Here is a 14,696-nt window from a genome sequence, read left to right as displayed (position 1 = left end):
CCCCGGAGCCACTTGGAGCAACAATACGGTCCGTAATAGCGGTGTCAGCTCTCAACATCTTGAGAGAGGACACCGGATACATCTTAGAGTCTCCTGAGAGTCGTCAAAGACCCTAACCTGCCTTGTAACAATAGAGCGATGATGACCGCTCTTCACCCTCGCCTACATCAAGTATGCAACCTTGATGTTGGTTGTAGACAACCTACAACCATCAAGTATACAACCACCTACAAGTGGATGTGACTCGTCCCACAAGGCTACAAGCCTCCACCACTCTCACCATCCCGACCTCTCCATAACACCTCTCATTCTCTACCCTATGGTCTCCACGGTTCAAACTACAAAGTACTAGGAAAAGTAGCGGCTCACAAATACCCACGTTTTCTATACATCGGTTGGTTAGGTTAGTTCGGTAGCTTGGGTTCGTACGTTCCTGGATAGGTTAGCACTTCGTATTTTGCACGTTGTGGCAAATGAAAAGAACGGGCTATTGAGCGACTGTTGCCACGGAGCTTTGACCCACCAGGATGAAGCAAGAAACAGCCTCAAGCACACTCAGAGCACGAGCACAAGCTACACCTTAACACACTACACCTTGTCCACACCACTCTACTAACACCACTACACCTTGTCCACACCACTCTACTAACACCACTACACCATGTCCACACCACTCTACTAACACCACTACACCATGTCCACACCACTCTACTAACACCACTACACCATGTCCACACCACTCTACTAACACCACTACACCTTGTCCACACCACTCTACTAACACCACTACACCATGTCCACACCACTCTACTAACACCACTACACCATGTCCACACCACTCTACTAACACCACTACACCTTGTCCACACCACTCTACTAACACCACTACACCTTGTCCACACCACTCTACTAACACCACTACACCATGTCCACACCACTCTACTAACACCACTACACCATGTCCACACCACTCTACTAACACCACTACACCATGTCCACACCACTCTACTAACACCACTACACCATGTCCACACCACTCTACTAACACCACTACACCATGTCCACACCACTCTACTAACACCACTACACCATGTCCACACCACTCTACTAACACCACTACACCATGTCCACACCACGTCCACCCATGCAGCAGCTGCTGGCTTCTCCTGCGCGGTCCACTAGACAGTGCCACTAACAATGCCTCTACACTCGAGACCGAAATGTTCAAAGTCAAACTCTCCAAGAAACCTTACGCCTTCAGGCAATGTAAACTTAATCCCTATATTCGTCCGCCTACAAAACCTTTGGTCACAAGGACAAAAGTGAATTATTATGTCGGTGCCGAGCCGGAGGCAGCGCGCACACTAGACGTCCACATCCCAGCCAGCACGCCACTATAACACAAGGATGGAAACAAAGATTCCTGCGGAAACACGCGGCTTTCACTAAGGCATTCCTATCCCCTGCCTGGTACAGAGATATTACCGGGTACAGCCCGCGCTAATACAGCCCCAGCAGCTGCTGGTACAGGGATGTAACCGTGCCGCCCACCTTCACCCACAGCCGCCACCACGGTTGACCAACAGGTAACACACCCCGACAAGGCTCTTACATACTCGAGAGATTGGAATCAACACAAAAAATAAGTCATTAGACGTTGAGACGTAAGTCTCGTCCTAATCACACACAGACCTTGACAAAGCTCCTCAGGAGAGTGCGAAAGACTTTCCTTACATAAATTTCACAAATACACAAGTGGGTTTTTTTATCCTGTGTTATTATGTCAGTGAGAAGGCATTACCATTACTTATAACTTCAAATATGGTCGTCGATGAATACATTGTCTGTTGGTTGTCGACGTTGATTGCAAGATCAATGATCAGACGGACAGGTTGGCACGCCTGGTGGCCGAGGGACGCTAAAGAATCAGTTCACTGGAATGTCCAATTTAATGATACTGAGCCACATCCACCATTAAACATATGAATTCAACAAATAAATAAACAGAATGTAGACACAATAATAATGCTAAACGGATAAAGCAGACATTACTTTGCAGTATGAGCCTTGCATCACATCAATGGGTTGCTGCTGTGCAAGTAAGTAATTATCAAAAGAAGGCACCAAGCTGGGGAGGCTATGTAGCACTGTCAAATGTGCGGGATAGTCATAGGGCGCTAAATATCACTAAGGATGCCAATACAAGAACAAAAGCCCACAAAGCAAACAACATCAAAGGCATACGATTCACCAAGAATTCTATCAAGGTACAAGTGACCGTGAGGGACGGTTGGGAAGCAAGAGATACACACACACACGTCCTGGAAGTCCTGACATTCAACAAGGATATGTGCGACTGTAAGAAGGCCACTGCAGTTTGGACAATAAGAAGCAGGGTGGCGCTCCATTAAGTGTCCGTGAGTTAAACGGGTATGGCCAATATGTAACCTCGCCAGAGCCGTTTCCCACCACCGGTTATGGTGGTAGGAGTAACAGAAGGTCATAGCACAAGTCTTAGCCAGAGGGAACTTGAAGCCACGACTGGTGGCTCCGGACGACACGGCACCAAACGCAAGTTGAAACCACCACTGGAGGAAAGGCGAGTCATCACCCTTACAGCAGAGGGTAAGATCATCAACATAGATGAGAAAATGCCAGAGGGAAGGGAGGAAAGAAGACCATTGAGGGTAACCAAGAAAAAATTAGTGCTTTGAACACCACCTTGGGGGACACCTATATTGCCGAATAAAAGAATAAGAGAGTGCATCAAGCCACACTCTGGAGGAAGAGAGGGCGATTACCACCAAGTACAAAAAAACAGAGTTGGGACAGAATATGGTATCACCAGGTGAAGTCATATGATTTTTCCAGGTTAAAAAGGACAGCAACTACCGACGTTTTCGCAGCAAAGGCAGCACGACTATAGACCTTCATGCTCACGAGGACATCAGTCGTGCTGTGACACTTGCGAAAGCCAAATTAAAAAGGGGAGAGGTGGCGATGGTGTTCCAAGAACCACATTAAACGGACATTGATCATACGCCCATAGAGTATGAAGACGCAGCTCGTGATAGCAATGAGGGCGGAAGTGTTTAACAGATGACCCTAGAGAATCAGGTTTCCGAAAAGGAAGAATAGCCGCCTCAAGCCAGTCCTCAGGGACTGACGACGACTCTCAGACACGGTTATAAACATTCAGTAAATATTGAAACGTGCATAAAGGGAGATGATGAAGCATCTCATAATGAATATCATCTGAGCCCGCCGCCATAGAACCCGCAGAGGGCCAGGGCAGACTGGAGTTCTGAGAGAAAGAGAAAGGATAGTTATAGGGGAGCTGAAGATGATTGCGAAAATCTAAGGGACAAGATTCAAGAAGGGGTTTACAAGTAAGGAAAGAAGGAAGATGAGAACCGAAGGTAACAGTCGAAAACTATAAACCCAGTTCGGTCGCGACCGACAACGGATCACCCACAATAGAACCACGGAGGTGAATAACTGGCAAGACATCTGGAACAAACTTGTCCACTACCTTGCAGATTTTCTTCCAGATCAGGGGCAGAGGAGTGTCAGACGTAGTGGTGGAAACGAAAGATCTCCAACTCTCATGCTTAGCCATATGGGTGGCCCGTAGGGCCATCCATACAGTACAAGCCTTCCGACAGTACAAGCCTTCCGACAGTACAAGCCTTCCGACAGTACAAGCCTTCCGACAGTACAAGCCTTCCGACAGTACAAGCCTTCCGAAACAAAAGAAAAGAATCGGGCGTCCATCGGCGACAGTGTTTCTTCCAGACAACGCTTAAAGCAGACAATACGAAAACATTCTGCATTCCATCAGGGAACTCACATCCGCGCACCATGGGAAGCAGAGGGAGGAACAGAGCAGAAGACTTCATCAAAAACTGTCATAAAATAGGAGGACCCCGGGTAGAGGCAGATCATAAGAGTCGGAAAGAGGAGCATGTAAGGTGAAGAGATTCCAGTCAACCTTGGCAAACTGCCACCTAGGGGAGAGAGAAGGGAGGGTGAAAAGAGGAGGTGACAAGGATGGGGAAATGGTCACTGTTATCGAGGTCATCAAGAACCTGCCAGGTGAAGTCCAAATAAAGAGAAGATGAACAGAGAGAAGGATCAAGACAGGAAAGGGCAGCCCCGGGTGTGTGTCAGGACTCACCCGGAGAGTATGCCAACAGTTGAAATCACCCAAAAGGAGCACAAACTCTGATAAGGAGTCCAACAGGTGCTTAAGATCAGGAGGAGAAAATGGTATCTTTTGGAGGGAAATAAACAGAACAAAGTATATACCATTTACTCACAAAGATACGGGCTACAGAACACTGAATGGGCGACTGAAAAAGTAGGGGGATGAAGGGAATATCAGTACTCATCAAGAGAACAGTAGAGTTATGGGCCCCAGCAAGAGCTGGAGGGGGAGAGAGAAAGGAATAACCACAGAAGCGACCAGGATGAGCGCCAAGCATCCGCTCCTGTAGACAAACACAAAGCGGTGAAAACTGCGCAATCAGAAGTTAGAGTTCATGGAAGTTGGCATAAAAACCACGACTATTCCATTGAAGAACAAACAAAAGAGAACAGAAATAGAGATAACAAAAGAGAAAAATAAAGGCAAAGAACACAGTAGACTAAATAAGATCTGGCCCAGGATCAGTGAAATCAGGGCGACGAGACATAGGAAAAGCTAGCAAAGATAATGGATGCAAGGGAGCGGGAGGACAGGCCAAAGGCGAACTGACAGAGTCCGGAGCTGGAGGAGTCATTGAAAAGGCGCGGTCAGGGGAATCAGGGGCAGGAATGACAAAAACAGGAGAGTGCACCAGATGAAGGGCAGTATCCAAGAGAAGATCAAGTACCAAGGGAACCTCCATAGCTGGGACAGATGACTCCACCACTGAAAAGTTAGGGGAAGCAGGGATAGTGTCGGAGTCGGAAGGTGAAGAATATATTGAAGCCCCTTACCCGCCGGGGAGGAGGAAGGATAGGAGCCAGGCTTACGTTCCTGACAGAGACAGGCATGCCATCAGCAATGTACCGGGTGACATGCTCGACAGTCTCTACAGGAGAAAAATTGGGAGTATTGAAAATGGCCCAAATAGACAGGCGGTGAGGAGGGTCAAGAGACAGAGAGAAGAGCTGAGAAGAAGGATTGGAGCGAGAATGGAAAGAGGACACAGGAGACAAGGAAGACTCGGAAGAAAGGAAACACCAGATGGAGAACCAGGAGAAAGGCCCTCTGGCCCAGAACGAAAAGGAGCAGGTGAGGTGGTTGTGGTGGGGTGTCCGGTCCAAGGCCTCAAAACGGTGAACCACATACACCACAGACTGTGGTTTATGTGGCAGAAAAACAGAAAACAGAAATAGATAGAAAATAGAATAGAAAACAGACTTCTAGCAAAACTCTAGAATCGCCTTGTGCTGCCCTAGGGAGCCGGTCGGCCGAGCGGACAGCACGCTGGACTTGTGATCCTGTGGTCCTGGGTTCGATCCCAGGCGCCGGCGAGAAACAATGGGCAGAGTTTCTTTCACCCTATACCCCTGTTACCTAGCAGTAAAATAGGTACCTGGGTGTTAGTCAGCTGTCACGGGCTGCTTCCTGGGGGTGGAGGCCTGGTCGAGGACCGGGCCGCGGGGACGCTAAAGCCCCGAAATCATCTCAAGATAACCTCAAGATCTCAAGATAACCTGAAGCAGAGGGGAGGAGAGGAGATGTACTCCTGCAGGGAGCATCTGGCACCAGCAAGAATGACTGAAGAGGGAAGGGACCTACCATTAAACGTGACCTTCAAAACGAAGAGGCTGACGGCGACGACCACGAAGGGGGTCGAGTGAAGGTATCAATCTGGAGGATAGAATGGCCTTGGGCCACAATTATATGTTTAATATACTCTTGGCAGTCTAACAGTTCCCTATCACCAGTCATAAGAAGGTACGGGAGAAGAACTGTGCCCATGCTGGCATTTAACCGAGCATGTTTGGAGATCTGAACATGGGGTCATCAATGCAGGACAACGAAGACAAGCAATCATCCACTTCCGGAGAAGGAGCTGCAACAACACGTGTACCACTACGGGTGGGGTTAAGAGTAACTAATGTATCCACCGAATCAACAAGGTATTTATCGAGGAATAAATCATCAGGACGAGTAGGGTCAACATGAATAAGATAAAAATACTTAGTCCACGTAGCAGAGAGAAGTAGCAGGGCCAAACAAAGGCGCAGTTGTGACAACGAGACGGAGCCACACCAGGTGATGTGGTCACCACTGGGAGCTTGGGGCTCATCAACAGAGGCGCAAGGGGGTCAGAGAGTGTCATTTGGGAGAGTCAGCAGTAGCATGGTCAGGGCCCAAGGTAGCGGGGGCTACAGAGCACGCCCTACAGCACAGTTCGATTCGAGGGCTTGGTCGCCTGCCCCATGAGTCTGAGAAGTTAAAGGAGGGGTCAAAAAAAAAAGTATAAAAACGAACAGAAAAAAATTCATCGACGAATAAGCCCCCATACCCTCCATAGAGCCACAATTAGAGGATAGGACACCCGACAAGATGCGCCCCCCCCCCCCCCTCCAGGGGTGCATCGTGGAATGGCAAAAAGTCGGCAGGAAGGGAAAATCTGAAAGGAGAAGAGGTGGGAAGGAAAAACGAAATATGAGGAAGTGGAAAAAAGCTACCAGGAAAATTGGAGAGGACAGCAGGAGGAGCACCCGGCTTCAAAAGAACAGAGGACAAGCCGTCCCAAGTTCATCACACTCCAGCAGGCGCCTACTAAGCGGCGGCAACGGGCTGGAAAGGGAGCGGGTGCTACTCTGCAAGTCAAATGCTAACTTAAACTCTACATAAGTTAGTATTTGACTTAGACGTAATGCTGAAGAATGGGTTGGCTTTCACACCTCTCGCTCTCTCTCTTCACTCTCATACATAATGACTCGTAAGGCAGCGTGTGAGGCTCACGTGCTCCCTAGGGGAGAAACTCTGTAAGGCAGTGGGAAGTGATCCCGCGGCTGCGGTACTGTTCACGTGAAGTCTGCGTTGGCTCTTGTCATGTCAATTATTGAATACGTTCCTGGTTCATGGAAAAGTGTGAGAGATAGAAAGTACTGTTTTACGACGGTTGTGAGTTTATCATACACACACACACACACACACACACACACACATATATATATATTACAGGAAAGAGATGGTTGGGTTGACTGCATCTATCTGGAACTAAAAAAAAAAGGCTTTCGACAGAGTTCCACATAAGAGGTTGTTCTGGAAACTGGAAAATATTGGAGGGGTGACAGGTAAGCTTCTAACATGGATGAAAAATGTTCTGAGTGATAGAAAAATGAGGGCTGTGATCAGAGGCAATGTATCGGACTGGAGAAATGTCACAAGTGGAGTACCACAGGGTTCAGTTCTTGCACCAGTGATGTTTATTGTCTACATAAATGATCTACCAGTTGGTATACAGAATTATATGAACATGTTTGCTGATGATGCTAAGATAATAGGAAGGATAAGAAACTTAGATGATTGTCATGCCCTTCAAGAAGACCTGGACAAAATAAGTATATGGAGCACCACTTGGCAAATGGAATTTAATGTTAATAAATGCCATGTTATGGAATGTGGAATAGAAGAACAGACGCCACACAACCTATATATTATGTGAGAAATCTTTAAAGAATTCTGATAAAGAGAGAGATCTAGGAGTGGTTCTAGATAGAAAACTATCACCTGAGGACCACATAAAGAATATTGTGCGAGGAGCCTATGCCACGCTTTCTAACTTCAGAATTGCTTTTAAATACATGGATGGCGATATACTAAAGAAATTGTTCACGACTTTTGTTAGGCCAAAGCTAGAATATGCAGCTGTTGTGTGGTGCCCATATCTTAAGAAGCACATCAACAAACTGGAAAAGGTGCAAAGACATGCTACTAAGTGGCTCCCAGAACTGAAGGGCAAGAGCTACGAGGAGAGGTTAGAGGCATTAAATATGCCAAAACTAGAAGACACAAGAAAAAGAGGTGATATGATCACTACATACAAAATAGTAACAGGAATTGATAAAATCGATAGGGAAGATTTCCTGAGACCTGGAACTTTAAGAACAAGGTCATAGATTTAAATTAGTTAAACACAAATGGCGAAGAAACATAAGAAAATTCACTTTCGCAAACAGAGTGGTAGACGGTTGGAACAAGTTAGGTGAGAAGGTGGTGGAGGCCAAGACCGTCAGTAGTTTCAAAGCGTTATATAACAAAGGGTGTTGGGAAGACGGGACACCACGAGCGTAGCTCTCATCCGGTAACTACACTTAGGTAATTACACAGCGTTAGGTGTGTCATGCAGAGATGTTATAAAGCTTTCCTCTAGCGTGCGGGGAATGAGTAAATGGAATGACCAAAAGGAACAGGTTGTAGAGGCTTACTCCAGTCATAACTTTTACAGCAGGTATGACAGACAGGCCAGGAGTCATTGCATTAGACAACCAACGGCTAAAAAACGGGTTCCAAGAACTAGAGCTCGATCCTGCTGGTACAAATAGGTGAATACACACACACTTGTTCTCACTCACTCAAGGGAATAGACAAGGTAGATCAGGGCCACAAGGATTCGAACCTCAGGGGTAAATTATAAGGTATAGGTAGAATACAGCTTGTTGGCGGGGCATAGGTAAACCTTATTAGGTACACTCCACCCCATCACCACTCAGGTAAACTCCACCCCATCACCACTCAGGTAAACTCCACCCCATCACCACTCAGGTAAACTCCACCCCATCACCACTCAGGTAAACTCCACCCCATCACCACTCAGGTAAACTCCACCCCATCACCACTCAGGTAAGCTCCACCCCATCACCACTCAGGTAAACTCCACCCCATCACCACTCAGGTAAACTCCACCCCATCACCACTCAGGTAAACTCCACCCCATCACCACTCAGGTAAACTCCACCCCATCACCACTCAGGTAAACTCCACCCCATCACCACTCAGGTAAACTCCACCCCATCACCACTCAGGTAAACTCCACCCCATCACCACTCAGGTAAACTCCACCCCATCACCACTCAGGTAAACTCCACCCCATCACCACTCAGGTAAACTCCACCCCATCACCACTCAGGTAAACTCCACCCCATCACCACTCAGGTAAACTCCACCCCATCACCACTCAGGTAAACTCCACCCCATCACCACTCAGGTAAACTCCACCCCATCACCACTCAGGTAAACTCCACCCCATCACCACTCAGGTAAACTCCACCCCATCACCACTCAGGTAAACTCCACCCCATCACCACTCAGGTAAACTCCACCCCATCACCACTCAGGTAAACTCCACCCCATCACCACTCAGGTAAACTCCACCCCATCACCACTCAGGTAAACTCCACCCCATCACCACTCAGGTAAACTCCACCCCATCACCACTCAGGTAAACTCCACCCCATCACCACTCAGGTAAACTCCACCCCATCACCACTCAGGTAAACTCCACCCCATCACCACTCAGGTAAACTCCACCCCATCACCACTCAGGTAAACTCCACCCCATCACCACTCAGGTAAACTCCACCCCATCACCACTCAGGTAAACTCCACCCCATCACCACTCAGGTAAACTCCACCCCATCACCACTCAGGTAAACTCCACCCCATCACCACTCAGGTAAACTCCACCCCATCACCACTCAGGTAAACTCCACCCCATCACCACTCAGGTAAACTCCACCCCATCACCACTCAGGTAAACTCCACCCCATCACCACTCAGGTAAACTCCACCCCATCACCACTCAGGTAAACTCCACCCCATCACCACTCAGGTAAACTCCACCCCATCACCACTCAGGTAAACTCCACCCCATCACCACTCAGGTAAACTCCACCCCATCACCACTCAGGTAAACTCCACCCCATCACCACTCAGGTAAACTCCACCCCATCACCACTCAGGTAAACTCCACCCCATCACCACTCAGGTAAACTCCACCCCATCACCACTCAGGTAAACTCCACCCCATCACCACTCAGGTAAACTCCACCCCATCACCACTCAGGTAAACTCCACCCCATCACCACTCAGGTAAACTCCACCCCATCACCACTCAGGTAAACTCCACCCCATCACCACTCAGGTAAACTCCACCCCATCACCACTCAGGTAAACTCCACCCCATCACCACTCAGGTAAACTCCACCCCATCACCACTCAGGTAAACTCCACCCCATCACCACTCAGGTAAACTCCACCCCATCACCACTCAGGTAAACTCCACCCCATCACCACTCAGGTAAACTCCACCCCATCACCACTCAGGTAAACTCCACCCCATCACCACTCAGGTAAACTCCACCCCATCACCACTCAGGTAAACTCCACCCCATCACCACTCAGGTAAACTCCACCCCATCACCACTCAGGTAAACTCCACCCCATCACCACTCAGGTAAACTCCACCCCATCACCACTCAGGTAAACTCCACCCCATCACCACTCAGGTAAACTCCACCCCATCACCACTCAGGTAAACTCCACCCCATCACCACTCAGGTAAACTCCACCCCATCACCACTCAGGTAAACTCCACCCCATCACCACTCAGGTAAACTCCACCCCATCACCACTCGGGTAAACTCCACCCCCATCACCACTCGGGTAAACTCCACCCCCATCACCACTCGGGTAAACTCCACCCCCATCACCACTCGGGTAAACTCCACCCCCATCACCGCTCAGGTAAACTCCACCCCCATCACCGCTCAGGTAAACTCCACCCCATCACCGCTCAGGTAAACTCCACCCCCATCACCGCTCAGGTAAACTCCACCCCCATCACCACTCAGGTAAACTCCACCCCATCACCACTCAGGTAAACTCCACCCCCATCACCACTCGGGTAAACTCCACCCCCATCACCACTCGGGTAAACTCCACCCCCATCACCGCTCAGGTAAACTCCACCCCATCACCGCTCAGGTAAACTCCACCCCCATCACCGCTCAGGTAAACTCCACCCCCATCACCGCTCATGTAAACTCCACCCCCATCACCGCTCAGGTAAACTCTACCCCCATCACCGCTCAGGTAAACTCCACCCCACCACTACTCAGGTAAACTCCACCCCCATCACCACTCAGGTAAACTCCACCCCCATCATAGTACATACAATGCCTAAAGCCACTATTACGCAAAGCGTTTCGGGCAGAAGGCAGTGTTCTCTCCTAATTCCATGTATGACTAACTATCCTGTGAGAGAGGGATATTAGATGAACTTACAGCTAGCTTTTGATCTACACTTTGTAAGGCTTCGTATAAGATAATTGATCGATTGATGAAGATTAAGCCACCCAAATGGTGGCACGGGCATGAATAGCCCATAGGTGGTGGCCCTTTTGAGCCATCAAAAGCTTCATAGAAGGTTGTAACAGAACCCATGAGCACCACACCAGAAATAAACACAGTTTTGATATTCCAAGAGTACGACTTAATCAAACTAGAAATGCTCTACAAATCAAGGGACCCAGAATGTGGGATGACCTTCCCAACCATGTTAAAGACTGTACCTCTGTCAACCAGTTTAAGATAAAAACGAAGCTCTACCTAATAAATTCCCTGTAACCTACCTTACCCCTCTATTGTCAACCAATGTCTTTTTTTTTTTTTTAAACAACGCTGTTTGTCGACCAAATTGTATTTGTGCTGCTTTTTCAGCCATGTTCCCCCTTTTTATCTCTTTTTTTATTTGTTCTCAACTCATTTTATTCTTTATGCTCAATTAGTATTAAGCTTCAGTCATTTAAGTTTCTCATGCCCGAAACGCTTTGCGTAATAGTGGCTTTAGGCATTGTATGTACTAGCCCTATTTATAAATCCATCACTCTTTGTAATATCTCTTGTATGTATGTACCTTACCTAAATAAACATTTGATTTGATTTGATTGATTTGATTACCAGTATCAAGAGCTGATACTGGAGATCTGTGGAGGTGCAACTGCACCCTGCGTGACGGGAGATGTCTCGTATAAGATAGGGTAGCTGTGCTGTGTATACCTAAGCGTGTTCAAAAAATAAAAGTAGGTACTCGCTCGCGCGCGCTGGGGATTTATAAAGCTGAGGAGAGTAAAGTTTTCTCACAAGGAATGCTACGAGAGAAAACGATGTCCGGGCCAAGCGTGACCGAAGGGAGTGACTATCATAATTCTGTCACCAGATGATTTAATAAGTATACAACTGGCATCATCCATACTATTGTATTCTCTCTTGTGGACCGGCTACCCCGATATTCACATCTCTAATGCTTAGGCATTGTATGTACTAGCTCTTTCTAGAAATCCAACATTATGTTTGTAACTCATCTTGTATGTATATGTACTTTTATCTGAACAAACATTTGGTATGATTTTTAAAATATGCAACTGCCTTAAGTTAAGGGAATTACTGTCACAATCGGAAGACAATCCAACTTGAGGTGATGCACAAGACCATTGGAGTGAGCAGCCTGCTCATGCGCCTGCTGCTGCTCATATATAAGCCTCGTCCTATTATGAAACTCTAAGCTGACTAGTGGATGTACAAGAATGTTAGAACTAAAATATATATATATACGTCTTGCTAAAAAAATTTTTTATTATTGCTATAGTATGTGTACTCGTATAGGCTACTATATATAAATGCTGAAATAATTAGTATTTTAAGCATATGATTGTCATTATATCTTGCTATTCTAATTGGAAGGTAGGTGTTACATACATAAACTATACATATTACTGTATTCTCATGTACAAAATTATAATACAAAATGTATATACAAAATTAAACACGAATTACAGAGGCAGCCTCTTCACTCAAGCAGAAAATGTACTTAAAATGGTTGTACGGGAGACATATTGGGATAGCAGACCTGTATATTAATTAATTAATATTTGCATTATAATAATCCGCCAAATTGTTTAACCACCAGGTACCCAATCACTGCTGGGTGAACAGCAGTGATTCATTGTTATTATGGCGAGGTGGGGGCGAGCCTGTCACATACAGGGCTCTTTCTATATATATACCCCATATATTACACATCTACCTCCACCTGGGAGGCCGCCAGTGGGTCCCACATCCACCTGGGAGGCCGCCAGTGGGTCCCACATCCACCTGGGAGGCCGCCAGTGGGTCCCACATCCACCTGGGAGGCCGCCAGTGGGTCCCACATCCACCTGGGAGGCCGCCAGTGGTCCCACATCCACCTGGGAGGCCCCCAGTGGGTTTCACATCCACCTGGGAGGCCGCCAGTGGTCCCACATCCACCTGGGAGGCCGCCAGTGGTCCCACATCCACCTGGGAGGCCGCCAGTGGTCCCACATCCACCTGGGACGCCGCCAGTGGGTCTCACATCCACCTGGGAGGCCGCCAGTGGGTCTCACATCCACCTGGGAGGCCGCCAGTGGGTCTCACATCCACCTGGGAGGCCGCCAGTGGGTCTCACATCCACCTGGGAGGCCGCCAGTGGGTCTCACATCCACCTGGGAGGCCGCCAGTGGGTCTCACATCCACCTGGGAGGCCGCCAGTGGGTCTCACATCCACCTGGGAGGCCGCCAGTGGGTCTCACATCCACCTGGGAGGCCGCCAGTGGGTCCCACATCCACCTGGGAGGCCGCCAGTGGTCCCACATCCACCTGGGAGGCCGCCAGTGGTCCCACATCCACCTGGGAGGCCGCCAGTGGGTCCCACATCCACCTGGGAGGCCGCCAGTGGGTCCCACATCCACCTGGGAGGCCGCCAGTGGGTCTCACATCCACCTGGGAGGCCGCCAGTGGGTCCCACATCCACCTGGGAGGCCGCCAGTGGGTCCCACATCCACCTGGGAGGCCGCCAGTGGGTCCCACATCCACCTGGGAGGCCGCCAGTGGGTCCCACATCCACCTGGGAGGCCGCCAGTGGGTCCCACATCCACCTGGGAGGCCGCCAGTGGGTCCCACATCCACCTGGGAGGCCGCCAGTGGGTCTCACATCCACCTGGGAGGCCGCCAGTGGGTCCCACATCCACCTGGGAGGCCGCCAGTGGGTCCCACATCCACCTGGGAGGCCGCCAGTGGGTCCCACATCCACCTGGGAGGCCGCCAGTGGGTCCCACATCCACCTGGGAGGCCGCCAGTGGGTCCCACATCCACCTGGGAGGCCGCCAGTGGGTCCCACATCCACCTGGGAGGCCGCCAGTGGGTCCCACATCCACCTGGGAGGCCGCCAGTGGGTCTCACATCCACCTGGGAGGCCGCCAGTGGGTCCCACGTCCACCTGGGAGGCCGCCAGTGGGTCTCACATCCACCTGGGAGGCCGCCAGTGGTCCCACATCCACCTGGGAGGCCGCCAGTGGGTCTCACATCCACCTGGGAGGCCGCCAGTGGGTCCCACATCCACCTGGGAGGCCGCCAGTGGGTCTCACATCCACCTGGGAGGCCGCCAGTGGGTCCCACATCCACCTGGGAGGCCGCCAGTGGGTCTCACATCCACCTGGGAGGCCGCCAGTGGGTCTCACATCCACCTGGGAGGCCGCCAGTGGGTCCCACATCCACCTGGGAGGCCGCCAGTGGGTCTCACATCCACCTGGGAGGCCGCCAGTGGGTCCCACATCCACCTGGGAGGCCGCCAGTTCAATTACGAACGTGTACATCTTTCCTCAATCTTTGA

General features: G+C 49.5%; 1 protein-coding gene across 1 annotated transcript; it reads left to right on the top strand.

Annotated features, from left to right (window-relative positions):
* Positions 1 to 5,230: 5,230 nt before the first annotated feature.
* LOC138354370 (uncharacterized) lies at positions 5,231 to 14,696 on the top strand. Its single transcript, XM_069308544.1, has 2 exons — positions 5,231 to 5,278; positions 12,978 to 14,696. Exons 1-2 carry the CDS (start codon positions 5,231 to 5,233, stop codon positions 14,694 to 14,696), a joined length of 1,767 nt encoding a protein of 588 aa, XP_069164645.1.

This window comes from Procambarus clarkii, chromosome 62 (genome assembly GCF_040958095.1).
Source record: "Procambarus clarkii isolate CNS0578487 chromosome 62, FALCON_Pclarkii_2.0, whole genome shotgun sequence".
In the NCBI taxonomy this organism is placed as follows: Eukaryota; Metazoa; Arthropoda; class Malacostraca; order Decapoda; family Cambaridae; genus Procambarus; species Procambarus clarkii.
The sequence above is the reverse complement of the archived record's forward strand: the minus strand, read 5'-3'. Positions and strand labels throughout refer to the sequence as shown.